This window comes from Sorex araneus, chromosome 1 (genome assembly GCF_027595985.1).
Source record: "Sorex araneus isolate mSorAra2 chromosome 1, mSorAra2.pri, whole genome shotgun sequence".
NCBI lineage: Eukaryota > Metazoa > Chordata > Mammalia > Eulipotyphla > Soricidae > Sorex > Sorex araneus.
The window spans coordinates 230,170,789-230,189,387 of record NC_073302.1 but is presented as its reverse complement, the minus strand read 5'-3'; the positions used below and the strand labels follow the sequence as shown (position 1 = coordinate 230,189,387).

Sequence of the window (18,599 nt, the reverse complement as noted above, 5' to 3'; positions counted from 1 at the left end):
CATAAATTTTCTGGTATAATCAATAAAGAATACTAGGAAGATTTAATAATCCTTTTAAACATCCTTAACTCAGGCAGTTAAAAAAGTAATTTCCAAAGATTCTCCTGCTCACTGCTGGGAAGAAAGGTGTGATTTCAGACGCGTTCTTCCATGTTTTCAGAGACCGATGGTGGGTTTTCCCCCTTTGAAATTTACTTTTCAAATTTGTTTCCATATATACTAGGAAAACACTACTTAAGTTTTACGGCTGCAAAAGTAAAACATATCATGTGTCATTAGGAAAATGCAAACTGAGATAACACAACTATTACAAAGGCCAGTATCTTAAACACTAACAACTGAAACTGGAAGCAAGTGAGAAACCGAAGTTCTCACTCACTGCTGGCAGAAATACAAAATTTATGTGTCCTTTGAAAGACAAATTAAGAGTCACACAAAATTAAAAACTCTTACCATAAGATCCAGCAAGAATCTTGCTCCTGAGTATTTACAGAAAGGATTTAAAAACTGTCCACACAAAAGCCTATACACTGATGCTTACACAGAAGCTTTAGTCAAAATTGATGAACCGTGGAAGCAACCAAGATGTCCTTTAAGTAGCAAACTGTGGTAGATCAAAACAATGTAACAGTGCTCAGTATTAAAAAGAAATGTACCATCAAGTCATGAAAAGATCTAGGAGACATAGACAAAAAGAAAAGGGCTATATACTATATAATTCTCAGAATCAGACATTCAGAAGAAGGAAAATCAATGGGAATAGTTGAAGGCAGCAGAATTTGCTATGTAAGAAGGCATATGCAGAATATAGCAGATTTTTACGGCAGTCAAACTAGGGCATGATACCAAATTATTAGGTAAATGCCATTATTCACTTATCAAACACCCAGTATAGTGCGCACTTCCAACAGTGAGCCTTAATGTAAATTATAGATTCTTGGCTGTGTCCATGCAAACAGATCCTGAAACTAGTCTAATAAATAAGGTGAATTAAAAAGTTCTTTAATGCATCCTTATGAACAAATTAGATCCTAATTTATATCACCAATTGTATTTGTGAAATAAGTATGTTACCTGATACATTTTTTATCAGAAATAATGACCAACAAATAACTAGTTAGGTGACTCTTAACTCACCCTACGAAATACAAGATGTGTATACCTCTCAAACTAAAAGAGTCACTCAACAGAGAGCCCGGCAAGCTACCAAGAGTATCCCGCCTGCACGGCAGAGCCTGGCAAGCTACCTGTGGCGTATTCGATATGCCAAAAACATTAACAAGTCTCACAATGGAGACGTTACTGATGCCCACTCGAGCCAATCGATAAATAACGGGAGTACAGTGTTACAGTGCTATTTTACTCCAATCTCTCAAAGGCAGCAGTAATAAATACGTGGGCTACAACATAGTAAAACGGATTTCAATATATTTTATTTTCCTTTTTTTTTTCTTGCAAATTTTGGGTCACACCCGCAATGCACAGGGGTTACCTCCTGGTTTTGCATGAAGGAATTACTCCTGGCGGTGCTCAGGGGCCATATGAGATGCTGGAAATCAAACCAGGGTTGGTTGCGTGCAAGACAAATGCCCTTCCCACTGTACTATTGCTTCAGCCCCCTATTTTCTTCCCAGGGCTGTTTGCACTTCTTTACACACAATCTCTTTATATCCAGTCAAAATAACTATCAAGACCTGACAAGTAAAAAAAAAAAAAAAAAGACCTGACAAGTAAAAGTATATATACCAAAAAAAAAAAAAAAAAAACCCAGTATCTAAATTGCACAAAAAGAAATTCCAAATTGATCCCATGAAAAGAATAAAGTAAAATGTATCTGGCTAATATATTAAGATATTAAGTACATAATTTATGGGGGTAAAGGGACACTATCTTTTTTCTTATATTTCTTATATTTTTTCTTATATTCTTATATTTGGTAGAATATCATGACATACTCTACCAAAATCTCTGAAATTTAAAAAAAGTTACATATTTTTTCCTAAGTCGTTAAACTCAAACCCAAAATTTAACATGTACTAACAGTTGTTAAAAATATTTCAGCGGCAACTAAAAGAAATTTAAAAATGTTAATCTTCTAAGAGAAACTACTACAATGTAGCTGTACAAAACACATCACTTACTTAAAAGCAGGATTTAGACAAAGCAATAAAACACCAAATGAAGATTATCTTGAGAAAAATAAACATACAAACCACATGAAAAGCCAGTATGTCAAGTGGTTATAAAGGGTGTCAAAAAACTAAAATTCAAACTTACCTAGAGGTTTCAATTTTTAGTAATTATAAAATTTGAAAATGTGTCATTTCTATATTTAGTAAAACTGAAAGAAATGCACTTTGCCATCAGAGTGCAGGTACTATATGAACTTATTAACATCTTTGATAAAGTATACAAAATTCTTAGTTTTCAGGTAGTACTATGAAGTTTCACAACTTTCGTATGAAATATAAAAAAATGCAGATGATTGGCCTAAAAATGTTTTCTTTACACAATCACTTGACCCTGTCAGACACATCTCCTAAAAGCGGCCCCAGGTAACAATATCAAGAAAGTAGTCACAAAATATAAGTAACAAGTTATGCTGTATTCCTAGAATCTTTCATTGAAAGTACTTAACATTAAATTCCACTGTACAATACCTATTACAATCCCTCAAAAACTCGACATTAACAAAAAGATTTTTCCACGCTGAAACAAGATTATAATGAACCATTTTTTATTTTTTTTTATTTTTTTTATTTTTTGCTTTTTGGGTCACACCCAGCAATGCTCAGGGGTTACTCGTGGCTTTGCACTCAGGAATTACTCCTGGCAGTGCTTGGGGGACCATATGGGATGCCGGGGATCGAACCCAGGTCGGCCGCGTGCAAGGCAAACGCCCTACCCGCTGTGCTATCACTCCGGCCCCATTGAACCATTTTTTAAATGAGAAGATAAGAGCTATACCCATGGCTGAAATAACCAACCAATCAATTAAAAGCCAAAGTAATTTTCACAACTATGCAGACTATTCAGAAATAACTAGACTGACTATTCAGTAATACCTTGACAATACAGTACGAAATCTCCCTCAATTCTCAGGTCCTTTAGCTCTCTCAACATAATCTATACTCAAAATATTCCAAGTCCTTAAAAGCAGAACTCTGGGGCTTGATTTCTCTTGATGCCTCTATTCAGTACTACTAAATGTTAGAAATGTGTGTTTGTTTCAACAGGGTCTACAACCAGCAGTATCCGAAATCCAGGCAGTGCCAGACATCTAATACAGGGCCGCATACATGTTCTAGCACTTTAAGCTACCTGCCAGCTACCCAGTCGCAGCACTACTTTCATTCCAAGTGAAAACTCCAAACAGACCTAATATTCAAAAAATTATTCAAGTGCAATCGCGTATCAAAAGTGTATTGGCTGAAAACTAAACAAATAGTTATTTATCATTTAAAGAATTATAAAATTCCAGTATCAAGTCTTCAAAAGTAGACGTGAATAGTGAATAATTTTCTCTCCAAGGCACCTATATTTTCAAAACCAATGATCTGAAACATCAACATTTGTTAAAGGAAAGGAAATAGTGTGCATAAAGAACACTAAAGGAGCTGGAGTAATAGTACTGAGGGTAAGGAATTGCCCCAGCACCCCATAATTCCTGAACACCACAATGAGTAATTCCTGAGTGTAGAGCTATCTAGGGTAAGCCTTGAGCAGTATTGGATATGACCCAAAACCAAAAATAAATAAAAATAAAAATAAAAATTTAAAAAGACAGATTTTTTTTTTCCACTTTGGGTCACGACCAGCAATGCGCAGGGATTGCTCATGGCTCAAGAATTACTCCTGGTGGTGCTCAAGGGACTGAATGGGATGCTGAGAATCGAACCTCGGTCGGCAAACGTCCGACCCACTATATTATCACTCCAGCCCCCCAAAATACCACTGATAATCTTAATGACTTACCTGTACTAGTGTTTTGGGAAAACACAAACAGATCAAACAATTATTTAATTCTCTCTGCTTAGAAAATATAAGTTTTTTATTTCTGACATCAAAAACTCAAGATGAGACCTGTAAAGATAGTACAGTGGGTAGGGTGCTTGTCTTGCACGCAGCCAAGTCAAATTCGACCCCCAGTATCCCATGGTCCCCGCGGACTACTGCTAGGAGTGATTCCTGAGCACTGTCAGTGTGGCCAAAATATAATAAATTTTAAAGGGAAAAAAAAAAACTCAAGAAAACACAATTAGTGGAAATAGTTTTTTAAATAAGTAGCTAAAATCAAGAAACAATAACAAAAGAAAACAGAAGAGAACTGATTACATATAAATACTGATTACATATAAATATTAACCTGAAAGAACATAGTATGCTCTGATATAACATGTAGAGTGTAAAGAAATCAGTAATAAAACAGAGGATTTTTAAATATGAATAACAGGACATAGAGTCACAAGCTGAGCATACACCCTAACCAAATACCAAGCATTCTCCCCACCCCACTCATTACTGGGTGCAGCCTTGATGCCCCAAGCACCACTTGGTTCAAGTAAGCACTGGCACCACAGGACCTGAGCAACATCTAAGGGTCCTGTTAAATACAGATGTGTTGAAAGCAAGAAATGCTATGTATAATCTTATGAGACACGTATATATGCGTGGGCATATATTCAAGTTTCCTTGAGAAAACCCACTTCAAATCTATTATAGCACATCTTTAGCACTCTTAATTTTACTTTTCCCAGATTGAAAAAAATTTAAGTTTTTACCTTTATATAACTGAGTTATTAAATTACCTATTTATGATTTTAAAAAGTCCATAGTTGGTATAATTACCAATCTAAGTACCCCAAATTTTAACAATATCAAAGACTTTAAAGAGTCTATATAATTATAAACATTTGCCTTTATATTCCTTTAATTACTCAAAATTTCAATTGTGTACCACATAACTTCAAAAATTTTTTTGTTCACTGTAGAAACAATTATTTTAATGAATAAAAATATATTAACAAAAACTTCACCAATAACATGTAACTGATTTTTCTCTTTTGGTTTTCACCATCATGTCCAAACACTGGAACTGACCAGTTCAAAAAAATATAACCTTCTATGCAAGTCTAAGCCAAAACCTGTTATCAAATTCTCTGAAGGCAAAAAATTCTCCAATTAATCCTGCAGGATAAAGAGGCCATAAAAATCCCCTAATCTGTCATTTGTTTAATAGGGAGTTGCTTACATGCAGCAAACCTGGGTTCAACCCCCAACATGAGATATAGTTCCCCAGGACTACCAAGAGCAATTCCCAAGTGCAGAGCCAAAAGTAACACCTGAGCATAGACAAATGTGCACCGCCCCCCTCACCCCCACCCAAAAAAAAGGGAATAAGTCTTCAGTCTGTGGAGGGTATTACATACTAGAATAGTCTCATATGAATACAGTCTCATAGATGAATGAAAGTCCAATTATCATATACATACAAGGTTCTGCCCAATAAACGATCTGAAAATACCTGGTGTTCAGATATGGCATAGGCCAGGCCTACTCTAGTCTGTTGGTCCTTGGTCTAGAAAAAAATACTTAAAAAACCTAAAAGGTCACTGTATCACTTGAGATAATACACCTTCCACAGATAGACTGAAGTCCAAATATCACAGCAAAATTCCACACAGGCTATTAACATGTTATTAATAATGCTAAATATACCCTGACCCTGAGTCTATTCTTCCTTCCTTTAAATCCCCTAATTCCCATTTTAAAATTCAATTATTTTAATTTCACTTTAATATACAGCAGTTTTTTTAATCTCAGCAAACTGACATTTCTTTCAAAGCTCCAATCCACTGAACAGATTATTACAGCACATAGAGCACATGCTTTGCATGTAGCCAACCTGAGTTCAATTACCAGCAACTCATATGGCCCCCAGGAGTGATCACCAGGTGTGATCAATATCAAAATATGTTTTTTATGCAGCCAACCTGGATTCGATCCACAGCATACCATATAAGGTCCTTAGGGCACCAACAGGAGCAATTCCTTGGCGCAGAGCCGTACGTAGCCCCTGAGAATCATGAGGTGTGGTTCAAAAGCAAACAAAATGAAACAATCCAATCAAACTACAGTATCACCATATTTGGTGAACAAGGTTATCAGCACATCTAAATTCCATACATATGCTGGAAAGGTTGAGACTGTTCAGAATGAACTTGGGAGGGTGGGAGGGGGGAAGAAATTAAAGAACAATACATCAGAATATACTGGAATTACAAACAAATGAATAAATTCTTAGGTTAAAGACTAAAGTACCCATTTTTAACAAACCATCAAAAAAATGTTCGAGGCAAGAAAGGCATTATATCCTTAAAATCTAGTTACACTCTATTAACTTTTTTGGAAGCATTGTTATTTAACCATCCCAGGAAGCTAGATGCAATAGCTTCAACAAAAAAAGATAATAAGTTAATATATTATTATACAGTAACACCTTTATTTTCAAGCTTATTATGCATATGCACAAGTATACAGTTAATTCTTATACTGATGCTAATAAAATTTTTTTTAGTATCAAGTCACGTATATATTCTGAAAACAGATCAGAATTACTATTTTTTTACTTAAAAAGCAAAATTGCACTACAAAATAGTGTCATTAAAATCTGCCTTTTATTCCACACAAGACGGTATCCACTGAGTGGTAGACTCAATACATAAGTAAATTAGTTATCTACAATATAGGACCACCTTATTTTGAAAACAATCACAAGGGAATCCTATAATTCTGTTTTCAGATTTACCTCTGAGATGAAAAATTTCAACCAGAAAATATCATCTAAAACATGGTTAAAATAGACTCTGGTAAAAACTGATTTCTAAAGATCAGGGAGATAGAAAGTGCATTTCTAGGAAGCACACTTTTAAACCCAAGCAATGCACACAGTCCCCTCAGCACAGAGCTAAGAATAACCACCAAGTGTGGCCCCAAACCAAAAACAAAACAAAAAAAAAAATTAAGTTCGGTTAAGTCTCCATGTAAAAAGTGAATGATTTGTTAAGGTAGTCAAAAAAATGTAAAGCGGCAGAGGTGAAAGACAACATCTGTAATTTACAATTACTTTAAAATATTAGTTTAAATTTTAGATAATAAAGTATAAAATATAAATTAAACTTTCAATCGGTGCGAGCTAATGCATTCTAGACACTTTTTTCATCATGTTACACTAAAAAAAAAGTACTATTTAAGAATTAAAATAGGGTCTCAGTTCTTCACATTCTACTTTGGCGACTGTTAACCACACTGGGATAGTTTTAAGGGAATTATTAGAAGGAAAGGAGAGGTGAAAAAATAGACTCTTACTACTTGGGCAAGCTGAACACTTACCATTCTGATTCCTCCCTTTAAATTGAACAATGGAAAAGAGAATGCACATAAAAGGGCCTAATTGCAAGGATTTCAAAAACAAAAACAAACATTACAAATTGCTTCACACTTTTCAGTTTACAAAGTAACTGAAGAATTGATAAGCAATTACCTCGATGATTTTATTCAGTAACACAGGAGAATTAAGACCAGTAAAGATCTTGTGTTCATATTTTACTACTTTGTGAATTTATATGTAGTCTTATTCTAAGACTAGAAACCAAATGATAATATAATATACTGTGTCACCTCAAAACTTCTAATGACAAATATAAATTTCCCAGGAATATTTAAGTCTAACACCTTAAATACAGTAACTCCAGAAACTAAGAACACAAAGGTAACTTTTCAGTCTAAAAAAAATCAAAAGCAATCATTCCAACACAGAATACAGCCAACATTTTCTATAAAAAAATCAGAGTTAAATATTTTAGGTTTTCACAACAGCTAATTAGAGAGAGAAAACAGAAGGGAATGCCTTGCCACAGTGGCAGGGTGGGGTGGGGGGGAGATGGGATTGGGGAGGGTGGGAGGGACACTGGGTTTACGGGTGGTGGAGAATGGGCACTGGTGAAGGGATGGGTTCCCAAACTTTGTATGAGAGAAGTATAAGCACAAAAGTGTATAAATCTGTAACTGTACCCTCACGGTGATTCTCTAATTAAAAATAAATAAATTTAAAATAAATAAATAAATAAATATTTTAGGTTTTGTTGATCACAAACACTTCTGTATCTTTTTTTGAAACTCTTATTCATCAAAACCTTTAAAACTATAAACAACATTTCTCAGTGATTTGGTATGGGAGCTTAAAATGGCATGTACCTTGGATTCTAATCTGCAAACCTCTGCTCTAGTCAAACTACTCAAATTAATGTGAAGCTTAAAACATACTTAATAGATACTTCAAAACGTTTTTAAAACACAAACTATGTACCTGTTACCTAATCTAATTTTCTAAGCACAACCTTGATGGAATTTTGAAATGCTACTAAATTAAGTATTTATATATCTATTTATTCTGTAAGTGTATCATACATTCAACATTATCCACAAAAATTAGTTTTAAGCATCCAATTTGCTTTAAATTAGAGTTACATTTTCAAATAGTCTCTGAATAAAATAGTCATTAAAAAACTATCTGATCTTCAATGATATCAATGATACAATGATAACTAAATATATAGAAAACATCAGATGTATCGTTTAATAACTAGAGAATTTTAAAGTATAGTGCCTGCAATAAAGTGTAAGATAGTCAATTAATCATATTGAACACAATGGAACATATTTCCATCAACTTCCCTAACATGTATCTATACATCACAGACAATGTAAAACTTATGCCAAAACATATCATGAAGGCTGAACTCCATCAAATCTAAATAAATTATTCAAGTAACTAGGAGAATAAGGCACAACTTCATAATTCTTGACGGTAAAGCATCGTTAAAATTTATCAGAGTGAAATTTTATCTTGTTTCTATTTGATGGAGCTATAGCACAGCGGTTAGGGCATTTGCCTTGAACACAGCTGACCCGGGTTTGATTCCTCCATCCCTCTCAGAGAACCCGGCAAGCTACTGAGTATTCCGCCCACACGGCAGAGCCTGGCAAGCTACCCATGGTGTATCCGATATGCCCAAAACAGTAACAAGTCTCACAATGGAGATGTTCCTGGTGCCCGCTCGAGCAAATCGATGAGCAATGGGATGACAGTGTTACAGTTCTATTTGATGACAAAAGCACTAGTTAGCAACTTTCAAACATGTGCTTATATATATTGCTCAATTCCACATTAGTTTATAGCCTCACAATAATAATAAACCCAAATGACTTACAAATATAACAACCAAATAATGTTATTAACACCAGTTTGTAAGTCAATATTCTATATCCAAGAAAGAAAAAAATGCATAAAAATAGTTTAAAAAATTAATGTTAATATGTTAAAATTCAACTCAAAAAATTTTGTAATAAAATCTGAAAGTTGGGGTTGAAGAGATAGTATGTTGGGTAGGACCCTTGCCTTTCATGAGGTCAACATGCATCTCCATACGGTGTCCTGAGTGACCGCCAGGAGTGATCCCTGAGCTCAAAGCCAGGTAAATCCTGAACATCAATTGGGTGTCACCCCAAAACCAAGATAAATACTTTTTAAGTAAAATAACTTAAAAACATTAAAATTTCAAAATCAGTTAAATATTAACGATGTAACAAATTAAAAATGAATTCAAATGCCACTTATTTTTGTATTCAATGAGATTAATGGAGGGCAAAAAAACAATTTTATGCTAATTAGGAATAAAAATTTCTGTGTTTTGTTAACAACTTTCAGACATTTTGGTGCAAGGGATGGGTCCCCCAACATAAGAGTCAGGTGGCCTGGGCCACTACAGAATCTTACTCCACCAGACTCTGCAGGCTTGAGCACTGTCACAGTCCAGCAATGAGTACAGCTACTTAGAAGTTACCAAGGGAACCCAAGAATTGAACTTAAGGTCCATAACCTGTAGAACATGTGGCTCAGGGGCTGGAGTGATAGCACAGCGGGTAGGGCGTTTGCCTTGCACGCGGCCGACCCGGGTTCAAATCCCAGCATCCCATATGGTCCCCTGAGCACCGCCAGGAGTAATTCCTGAGTGCAGAACCAGGAGTAACCCCTGTGCATCGCCAGGTGTGACCCAAAAACCAAAAAAAAAAAAAAAAAAAAAAAAAGGACAAAAAAAAAAAAAAGAACATGTGGCTCAGCTCTTTAGAGTCACTCCTACATCTTCACAATTAAAAAAAAAAACGGGGTACGAGGTACCCACACCCATCTGTACTCAAGAGTTTACTCCTGGCTTTACACTCAGGGGACCATGAGGTGACATGGATTGAAAACCCAGGTTGGTTGTATACAAGGCAACTCCACTGTACTGTCTCTCCAGGCCCTAATAAAAATGATTAAAAATGTTTTCTGGAGACAGGAGAACAAAGAGAAAGGAAGTCAGAAAAAAAAAAGGCAACAATGATTTGCTCCATAACACATTTAGTCTAAAAACCTTTAACAGCTACCGGAAAAAGTATTACTAATATATTTTCCAGAGAGACAGTATAGAGATTTCCTTTCACACAGCCAAACTGAATACTGCTTGTCCTCCAGTTTCACCAGGAGTGATCCTTGAGCACAAAGCCAAGAGTGAGCCCCGAGTACCACTAGGTATACTAGGTATAACCCACAAATCAAAAACCTCTCCCCTACCTCCAATATAATAATCTGAAAAACGATACTGTATCCAACATGAAACATAAAATTGGCAATTATGATTCAGAACCTGTAAATTTTTAAAACAGTTGAAGCATTCTTGTTTAGTTCTAATTTTGCTTCCCCTAAACAAAACTTAAGTTGGAGTTTCCTGTTTACATATTACAACAAATACAGATTACAAAATATTTAGGATGGAAGAAACAAGCTGAAAAATAAAAATCAGCAAACTTCAGGATGTTGAGATATCCTATAAGATAACGTTTCTTTTTTTCTGTTTTTGGGACACAACGGCAGTACTCAAGAGTTTATTCCTGGCTCTAAAGCTCAAGGGAATCAACTCTAAGCAGTGTTGGGGACTAAACCACGGTTGGCAGGGTGCAACGCAAGTGCACCCCTATATTATCTCTCTGGCACAAGATGTTTCCTTGAAAACTTTTAATTAAAACAAACGAACAAAAAAAAAAAACCCGTAGTTTGGGAGCAGGAAATATATAGTGGTTAAGGTGCTTGCCTGATGCACAGCCCACCCCAATTCAATCCCTGACAGCACACCTGGTCCCCTAAAGTTCCCAGAGACCACTCCTAAGCACAGATCAACAATACCCAGTGAGGGGTTAGAGCAACAGTACAGCAGGTAGGGCCTGGTTTTGTCGACAAGGGTTCAATCCCCAGCATCCATTTGGTCCCTGAGTACTGACAGGAGTAATTACTAACTGTACAGACAGAAGTAACCCCTGAGCATTGCCAGATGTGGCTCCAAAACAAAACAAAACAAAACAAAACAAAAGGAATACCTAATAAGCGCCTATGGGTATGGTCCAAAAAACAAAGGAAAAACGTTAAAATTACAAACCCAACAATCAGGATACACTGTATCTGAACAAATTTGGGGCTTTAGTTAAAGATATAATGACATCATCTTTGGATATATGTATTAAAATACTTTGAAATCATACAAAGTAAAGTTAAGGTTTTATACAAAAATTTTAAAAGTAGGTATACTTGAAGATGAAGAGGATCAGCAGGTTATTAATAATTGATATCAGAAAATAAGCAAATTAGTTGTCTACTTCTATAACTGACATTCTTCCAATACAGACACTATACTATCAACAAATAGTGAAAAATCAGATGAAAATATGAACTGTTCAAAGTATTTAACTGATATATTAAGATTAATGGGAGAAAATTATGAAAAAATAATTACTTTCCTCAAGAAAATTCCTCACTACCTAAACAATGTGAAAAGCATTAGTCTAACTTATACATGAAAAATGTAGAACGACTGCAAAATAAAACATAATCTAACACATGTTGATTACACTATGGATTATGGAGTTTATAAAATAATTTATGTAGTTAATGTAGTTACGTAGTTAATTTAACTACATAAATCTTAGACATTCCAAGTATATACCATTACCCCTGACAAAATGAAATCATTTTAGTTCACTAACCCTTTACTTACATTTTCCATATAGTTTGGCTTAAAGCCCTCTTGCTGTCGCCTGAGTTCTTCCTGTTCTCTGTGCCGGATCATTTCTTCCTCTCGACGACGATGTTCTTCTTCATGTCTGAAATATTTTGAAATAGAAATTTTAACATACTTGAAGTCTAAACCACTTATTGCAGGTTTAAAAAAAAAAACATTCACACATGTTACACTATGCCAAAACATGGCTAATGATTGTCTTACTAATCTTATCTTCCTTCTTTTTGCTCCAATCTTCGTAAAGAAATCAACAGAACTTAAACCGTATCTGAGAATAGAGATATAGCACAGCAGGTAGGGCGTTTGCCTTGAACAAGGCCAAGCCAGGCTCAAACCCCAGCATCCCATATGGTACTCCCAACACCGCCAGGAGAAATTCCTGAATGCAGAGCCAGGAATAACCCTCAGCACCACTGTGTGACCAAAAAAAGGAAAAAAAAAAATAAAAGTGTAAAATAGTGATTCTCAACATATAGGATACATTAGAACCACTGAGAAGATTCAGAGAATACTACATCTCAGTACAGTTCTTGATTTGGTAGTTCTAGGGGAAGTTTTGAATGTTCAAACAGAGCCCAGATTGACAGTACAGTGGATAGGGAACATTTGCCTTATACACAGCTCACCCAGCTTGGTTACAGAGCATCCCAGATGGTATCCCCAAGCACTTCCAGAAGTAATTCCTAAATGCAGAGCCAGGAGCAACCCCTGAGCATTGCAGGATGTGACCCAAAAATAAAAAAAGAAACAAAAAACCTATACATACACTCACCCAACCTTCCTTACTGAAACATTTTAAGTTGAGCATACGGTTGTTTTGTTTGGTTTGTTTTCTTTATGGGCCAGACACAGCAATGCTCAAGGATTAGCCCTGGCTTTGTATTCAGAAACCACTCTTGGGACAACTCCTCATAGACCATATGCAATGCCAAGGTTCTAATCTGGGTCAGCCGCATGAAAGGCTTACCCACTGTAATATCCAGCCCCATTTGAGTTTTTGCAGGGCGGAAAAGGGGGAAGACAAACCCAGGGTCTCAAACATATATAATGCATGGACCTTACCTCCAGGCTGGTTCTGAGATAGATTTTCAATGCCCACACCCTACACCACCTACACCCTCCCTTTTATAGGGGAGCCCACACCCACTGGTGCTCAGGGATTACTCCTGGATCTGCTCGTAGGGGTCACTCACTCCTAGAGGACTCGGGGACCATATGGGGTGCCAGAGATAGAATCTGGGTTGGCTGTGTGCAAGGCAAGCACCCTAGTACCATCCACTGTACTATCTCTTCACCAGCCTGCCTTTTAATGATAGTTTCAAATTTCTTTAGTCAAAAACTGTAGCCAAAAAATTTTCGGAGGGTGGGTGGGCTGAAGCGATAGTACAGCGGGTAGGGTGTTTGCCTTGCACACAGCCAACCCGGGTTCAATCCTCGGCATCCTATATGTTCCCCAAGCACTCCCAGGAATAAGTCCTGAGTGTAAGAGCCAGGAACAAATCGTGAGCGTCGCTAGGTGTGATCCATAAAGAAAAAAAAAACAAAAACTGGCACCTGCCAGTTCTATATGGCTCCTTTCAATCCCAAGTGTTAGATCACGTGTTAATAAATTAAGGGTCAGAGCAACACAGCCCTTGAAGGCCCCTAAGCATCCCTGAGCGATCCTACCTGATTGTTCCGGGCACAGTGGTGCCTAATTAGAAATCTGCATCTTCAAGCCCTACCATTCAACAGTTCGGGCTGTCTGACCAAGAATCACGAATGGACCCTGAGTCCCTTGAGCACCACTTGGGGTGTCCAATTTTCAATTTGAAATGTAATTTAAAAATCTGCATAAACTCAAGACATATAACATTGTTAATTGTTTTAAGCACTTGGGAAAATTAAAACAATTTCAATATACCCTTGGATAAGAGTGAGGAGAATCACAAAGGGGAGAAGGAGGCTGCTCTGGTCATCATGATCCTTTCTAAAATTATGCACAATAATGCCCAAACTTCTTATGTAAATTTACAGTATAACCAAATTGTAAATACCAACTGAAAAAATAATACAGTCTAATGGATGCAAAAGACAATTTTTAAAAATTATTTTTCCATGTATTTTCCAAATTGTACAATGTTTATAATGAGTAGCAATAGTAGTAAATGAAATCTACACAATTTCACATTAGCATGATTTTGGTCTTTTGTGGGATGCGGAAAACCAGTCAGTGATATTCATAAGTACCCTATAGTCCCAGGGACCTTGGGAAGCCAGGGAATCCAACCTGGAGTACCCACTTGCAAAACACATGCTCCAGGGGCTGGAGCGATAGCACAGCGAGTAGGGCATTTGCCTTGCACACGGCCGACCCGGGTTCGATCCCCAGCATCCCATATGGTCCCCTGAGCACCCAGGAGTAACCCCTGTGCATCGCCGGGTGAGACCCAAAAAGCAAAAAAAAAAAAACCACGTGCTCCAGTCCTTTTAATATCACCCCAGCACCTTGATGTTTTTACCTCATTTGTATTTGTTTCCTTTTTTGCAGCTCTTGGTTCCTGAGTTCTTCCAAGCGTCTGAGTTCTTCCTGACGCCTCATTAGATCTAAAAATATTGATCACACATTAATATTTTTGTTCGCATTTCTGATTTTTACAGATCAAAACAGATCTCCTATGAGATGTTCATAAATTCTCTTTTCACCTATTATTTTTTCTAGTCAAAGACTGTAAACTGTGATATAATTTGATAAATTATACCAATCAGTATCATTTATGAACTGATTCTTGGGCCTGGAAGAATAAAATTTATCCTTAGGTTAAAAAAATGAAAATCTGTCCCACAAAGAGCAATCCCTGAGTGCAGAGCCAGGAATAAGTCCTGAACACCACTGGGTATGGCCAAAAGAAAACTAAACTAAAAGATAACAAGATCATTTAAACAAAAAGAGTATTCCTGCATTGACCAATCTTGGATGTATCATAAAGAATAGGGGTTCCAGAATAGGGTAAGACATAAGGGTTTATCTTACACATCTGAGAACTAAAACTTCCCAAATGCTCAAACACTTTGTAGTATCTTTCATGTGTGTGCCTCATAAATTAGTTTAAAATACTAAATCAAGGGTCAGAGCAACACATGGCAGGTAGAGAGCTTGCCCTGCACACAGCCAGCCAGAGTTCCATCCCTGGCACCCCATTCAGTCTTGGAGCACCCCCAGGAGTGATGCCTTCATACAGAGTTAAAGGGGAACAGCACTGAGCACCAATGCGTGTGGCCCAAAACCCAAACAAACATAAAAATCTGGGTGGGGAGCTGGAGTGATAGCACAGCGGGTAGGGCGTTTGCCTTGCACGCGGCTGACCCAGGTTCAAATCCCAGCATCCCATAGGGTCCCCTGAGCACCGCCAGGGGTAATTCCTGAGTGCATGAGCCAGGAATGACCCCTGTGCATTGCCAGGTGTGACCCAAAAAGCAAAAGCAAAAAAATATATATATATGGGTGGTACAATTACTGGTTCCCCTTTTCTTCCTCTTTAACACGTTATCTAAATTTTCTGAAATGAATGTAATTTATCAACTAAATGTTCTTAATAAATTGCAATCTTCAGAGTTTACTTAACAATATACAAAGTAACCTACTCTAGTTACAATCTGTGTAAAACACTAGTAACTCTAGTAAGGCAAGCATCAATGTCTTAATATGGAATAATAATCCTCCGCCACCATTTACACACTAGAAATTTAATCATGTTTAATGATCAAAGAAAAAAGATACATAAAAAATGGCCATTAAGCTTTTCTATGGTCATTCAAATTAATCCTAATTCCAAAGCACTTTACCTAATGTTCAAAGCCACCTGAGAACTTAAAAAAAAAATTAAAGACCCTCCTGGGTCAGGACATTTCCAGCTCCCAACTCGAGTTAAGTTCAGGCCGAGAGCCTGCACAGCCCTCACTATCGAAGTCAGCCTGAGCAGGCACCGTGGCTCACTAACTCTCCACCCCACCTAGGTTCCCAGAAGCCCTCACCTTAAGCATCACACTTCTCTGCCCACTCCAGGTTTGAGCTTTGGTACCCCATCTCAGCTGAGGTGGCAAATGAGCAGTAATAATCCTAATTAAGATGGATGCTATACCAGCACCACAGTACATACAGAATGATAGAATGCTAGTGTTCAATCCAAAGGGGAAATGATTTACCTAATTAAAAATAATATCCTGGGGCTGGAGCAATAGCACAATGGGTAGGGCGTTTGCCTTGCAATCGGCCAACCCGGGTTGGATTCTTAGCATGCCATATGGTCCCCTGAGCACCACCAGGGGTAATTTCTGAGTGCAGAGCCAGGAGTAACCCCTGTGCATGACCAGGTATGACCCAAAGCAAAAAAAAAATAGTATCCTCAGAACTGTCGATAGAGTGCGCTGAGTTGTGCCAGGTGGCATAGTCTCCAGGCACTGGAACTTTCTCATCTCAGGATGAGGGCGGGCCAAGTCCCCATACTGCTAAGAGGCCCAGCGCCCTACCCATACCCAACACCAACATCCTCAAGCATATAATGGCCCAACATCCCAGCTCCATAATTAATCTCGATGAGACATCAAGCCACTAGCACATAGCCACACTAATTTCAGAGTCCTTACAGCCGTGAAGGAGCACCACAAATGTGATGGAAAAGCTGCAGAGAAGCCTACTAACACTAAGCTGAATTAGAGAAAATACAAGAAGGCTCACGTAGTGCCAAACAGCTCAGTAAATCTGCAAACACTTTTATCACATTATTGTGATATATATTGTAATAAACAATACAAAATAAATTCTTTTGTACCTGCAAACAGGGCAGGCTTGCAGGGTGGGTAGGATGGGGATATTGGTGGAGGAAGTAACACTTGTGTTGGGACTAATGCTGGAACAATGGTATTACGAACACTTCGTAAGTGCCGAGATTAAAATAAAGTGTCAAACATTAAAAAATATAAAGCAAGGACCAGAGAGTACAGAGGGTTGTCTTGAATGACGGTGACCAGGGTTTGATTCCCAGCACCCCAGTTCCCCAGTCTCCAACAGAAATGATTCCTGAGCAAAGAACCACGAGCAAGCCTTTAGCACCACAGGGTATGGCTCAAAAACAAAATAATACATTAAAAACATCTTGTTAAAAAATATCTTTTGGCATATGAGGGATAGACCAAGTGAATCTGACATGTCAATTCAGAAGTTACCTATAAATATGAGGACTATGACCAAGTAGCAGACTTCTGCATACTTTGCATATGGGCTTGATCCCTTGCACTACACAAAGTAACAATAATACTCTAAAGGCATACAAAGACATGAAGTCCAAGCTCTACATGTTACTTGACCAAACAACATTTTTAAAAGGTTTACACAACAAAAAATGATTTAAAAAAACACATAAAGCTATATATTAAAGAAGACTAGCTCAGAAAGCTGAGCTCATACTTTCAATTCAAGAGGACATGGTATGATCCCCTCTTTTCTAGGAGGTCCTGAAAAAAAAGGAGAGGTAATTGATGAATCTCTTATCATTCAAGCAATAGTTTAAAATAAAAAGACCATCTAATATTCCAGAATATACAAGTACTCAACCAATGCTTTTCCATGGATTTTTTTGGAGGTAGCACACCTGGCAGTAGTCAGGCTAAGGTGTTGCCTGCTGTACTATTTCTCTGGCCCCAAACAGCCCTTTTTAAAAGGAATTATGACAGGGAGCTGAAAAGACAATACAAGGTTAAGATGTTTGTCTCAACACACAGCCAACCCTGGTACAATCCAACACCGAATGTGACCCCCTCAGCACATTCAAGAGTAGTCCCTAAGCACAGAAGAGTATGGGCCCTTCCCTAAATAACTAAATTAAAATATACATAAAGCAATTATTAAAAGGTTGTGGTACATCCAATAAAAATCAACACCAAAATCTGCTAAAATATATGAAAACTTATAGCCAAGTTTTAACTAACAAAAAGGAAACTATGTTAATGAACACAAGATGAGCTAAACTATTTAACAGATTATAAACATTCAACAGTGTCTCACAACCATTTAAAAATAAATATACAGGGGCCGGAGCGATAGCACAGCGGGTAGGGCATTTGCCTTGCACGCGGCAGACCCGGGTTCGATCCCCGGCATCCCATATGGTCCCCCAAGCAGCGCCAGGAGTATTTCCTGAGTGCAAAGCCAGGAATAACCCCTGAGCATTGCTGGGTGTGACCCAAAAAGCAAAAAATAAATAAATAAATAAAAATAAATATAAATATACATATGTTTACATTAAAATAAACAGAAAGAAAAGGATAAATAGGGTTTTCAGGATTAGATTTTAAAAGTATACACACATCTACTGACACAGTTGATCTGGAGAGAGAGTATAGTGGGTAGGGTGTCCTGCATACATCCAACTGGACTCAATCACAATA

The 18,599-nt window shown here is 37.3% G+C and overlaps 1 protein-coding gene across 3 annotated transcripts in view; it reads right to left on the bottom strand.

Annotated features, from left to right (window-relative positions):
* The window catches only part of PSPC1 (paraspeckle component 1), an 84,372-nt gene that overhangs the window by 41,058 nt on the left and 24,715 nt on the right, over positions 1-18,599 (bottom strand). For all 3 annotated transcript variants that reach the window (XR_008628421.1, XR_008628422.1, XM_004604510.2), the window contains exons 5-6: positions 14,675-14,759; positions 12,150-12,255 (exon numbers count right to left, since the gene is read on the bottom strand). Coding sequence is in view for 1 of the 3 variants with exons in the window: in XM_004604510.2 (XP_004604567.1) it covers positions 12,150-12,255; positions 14,675-14,759 (191 nt within the window). In the remaining 2 variants the exon portion in view is untranslated. The remainder of the gene's footprint in view (positions 1-12,149; positions 12,256-14,674; positions 14,760-18,599) is intronic.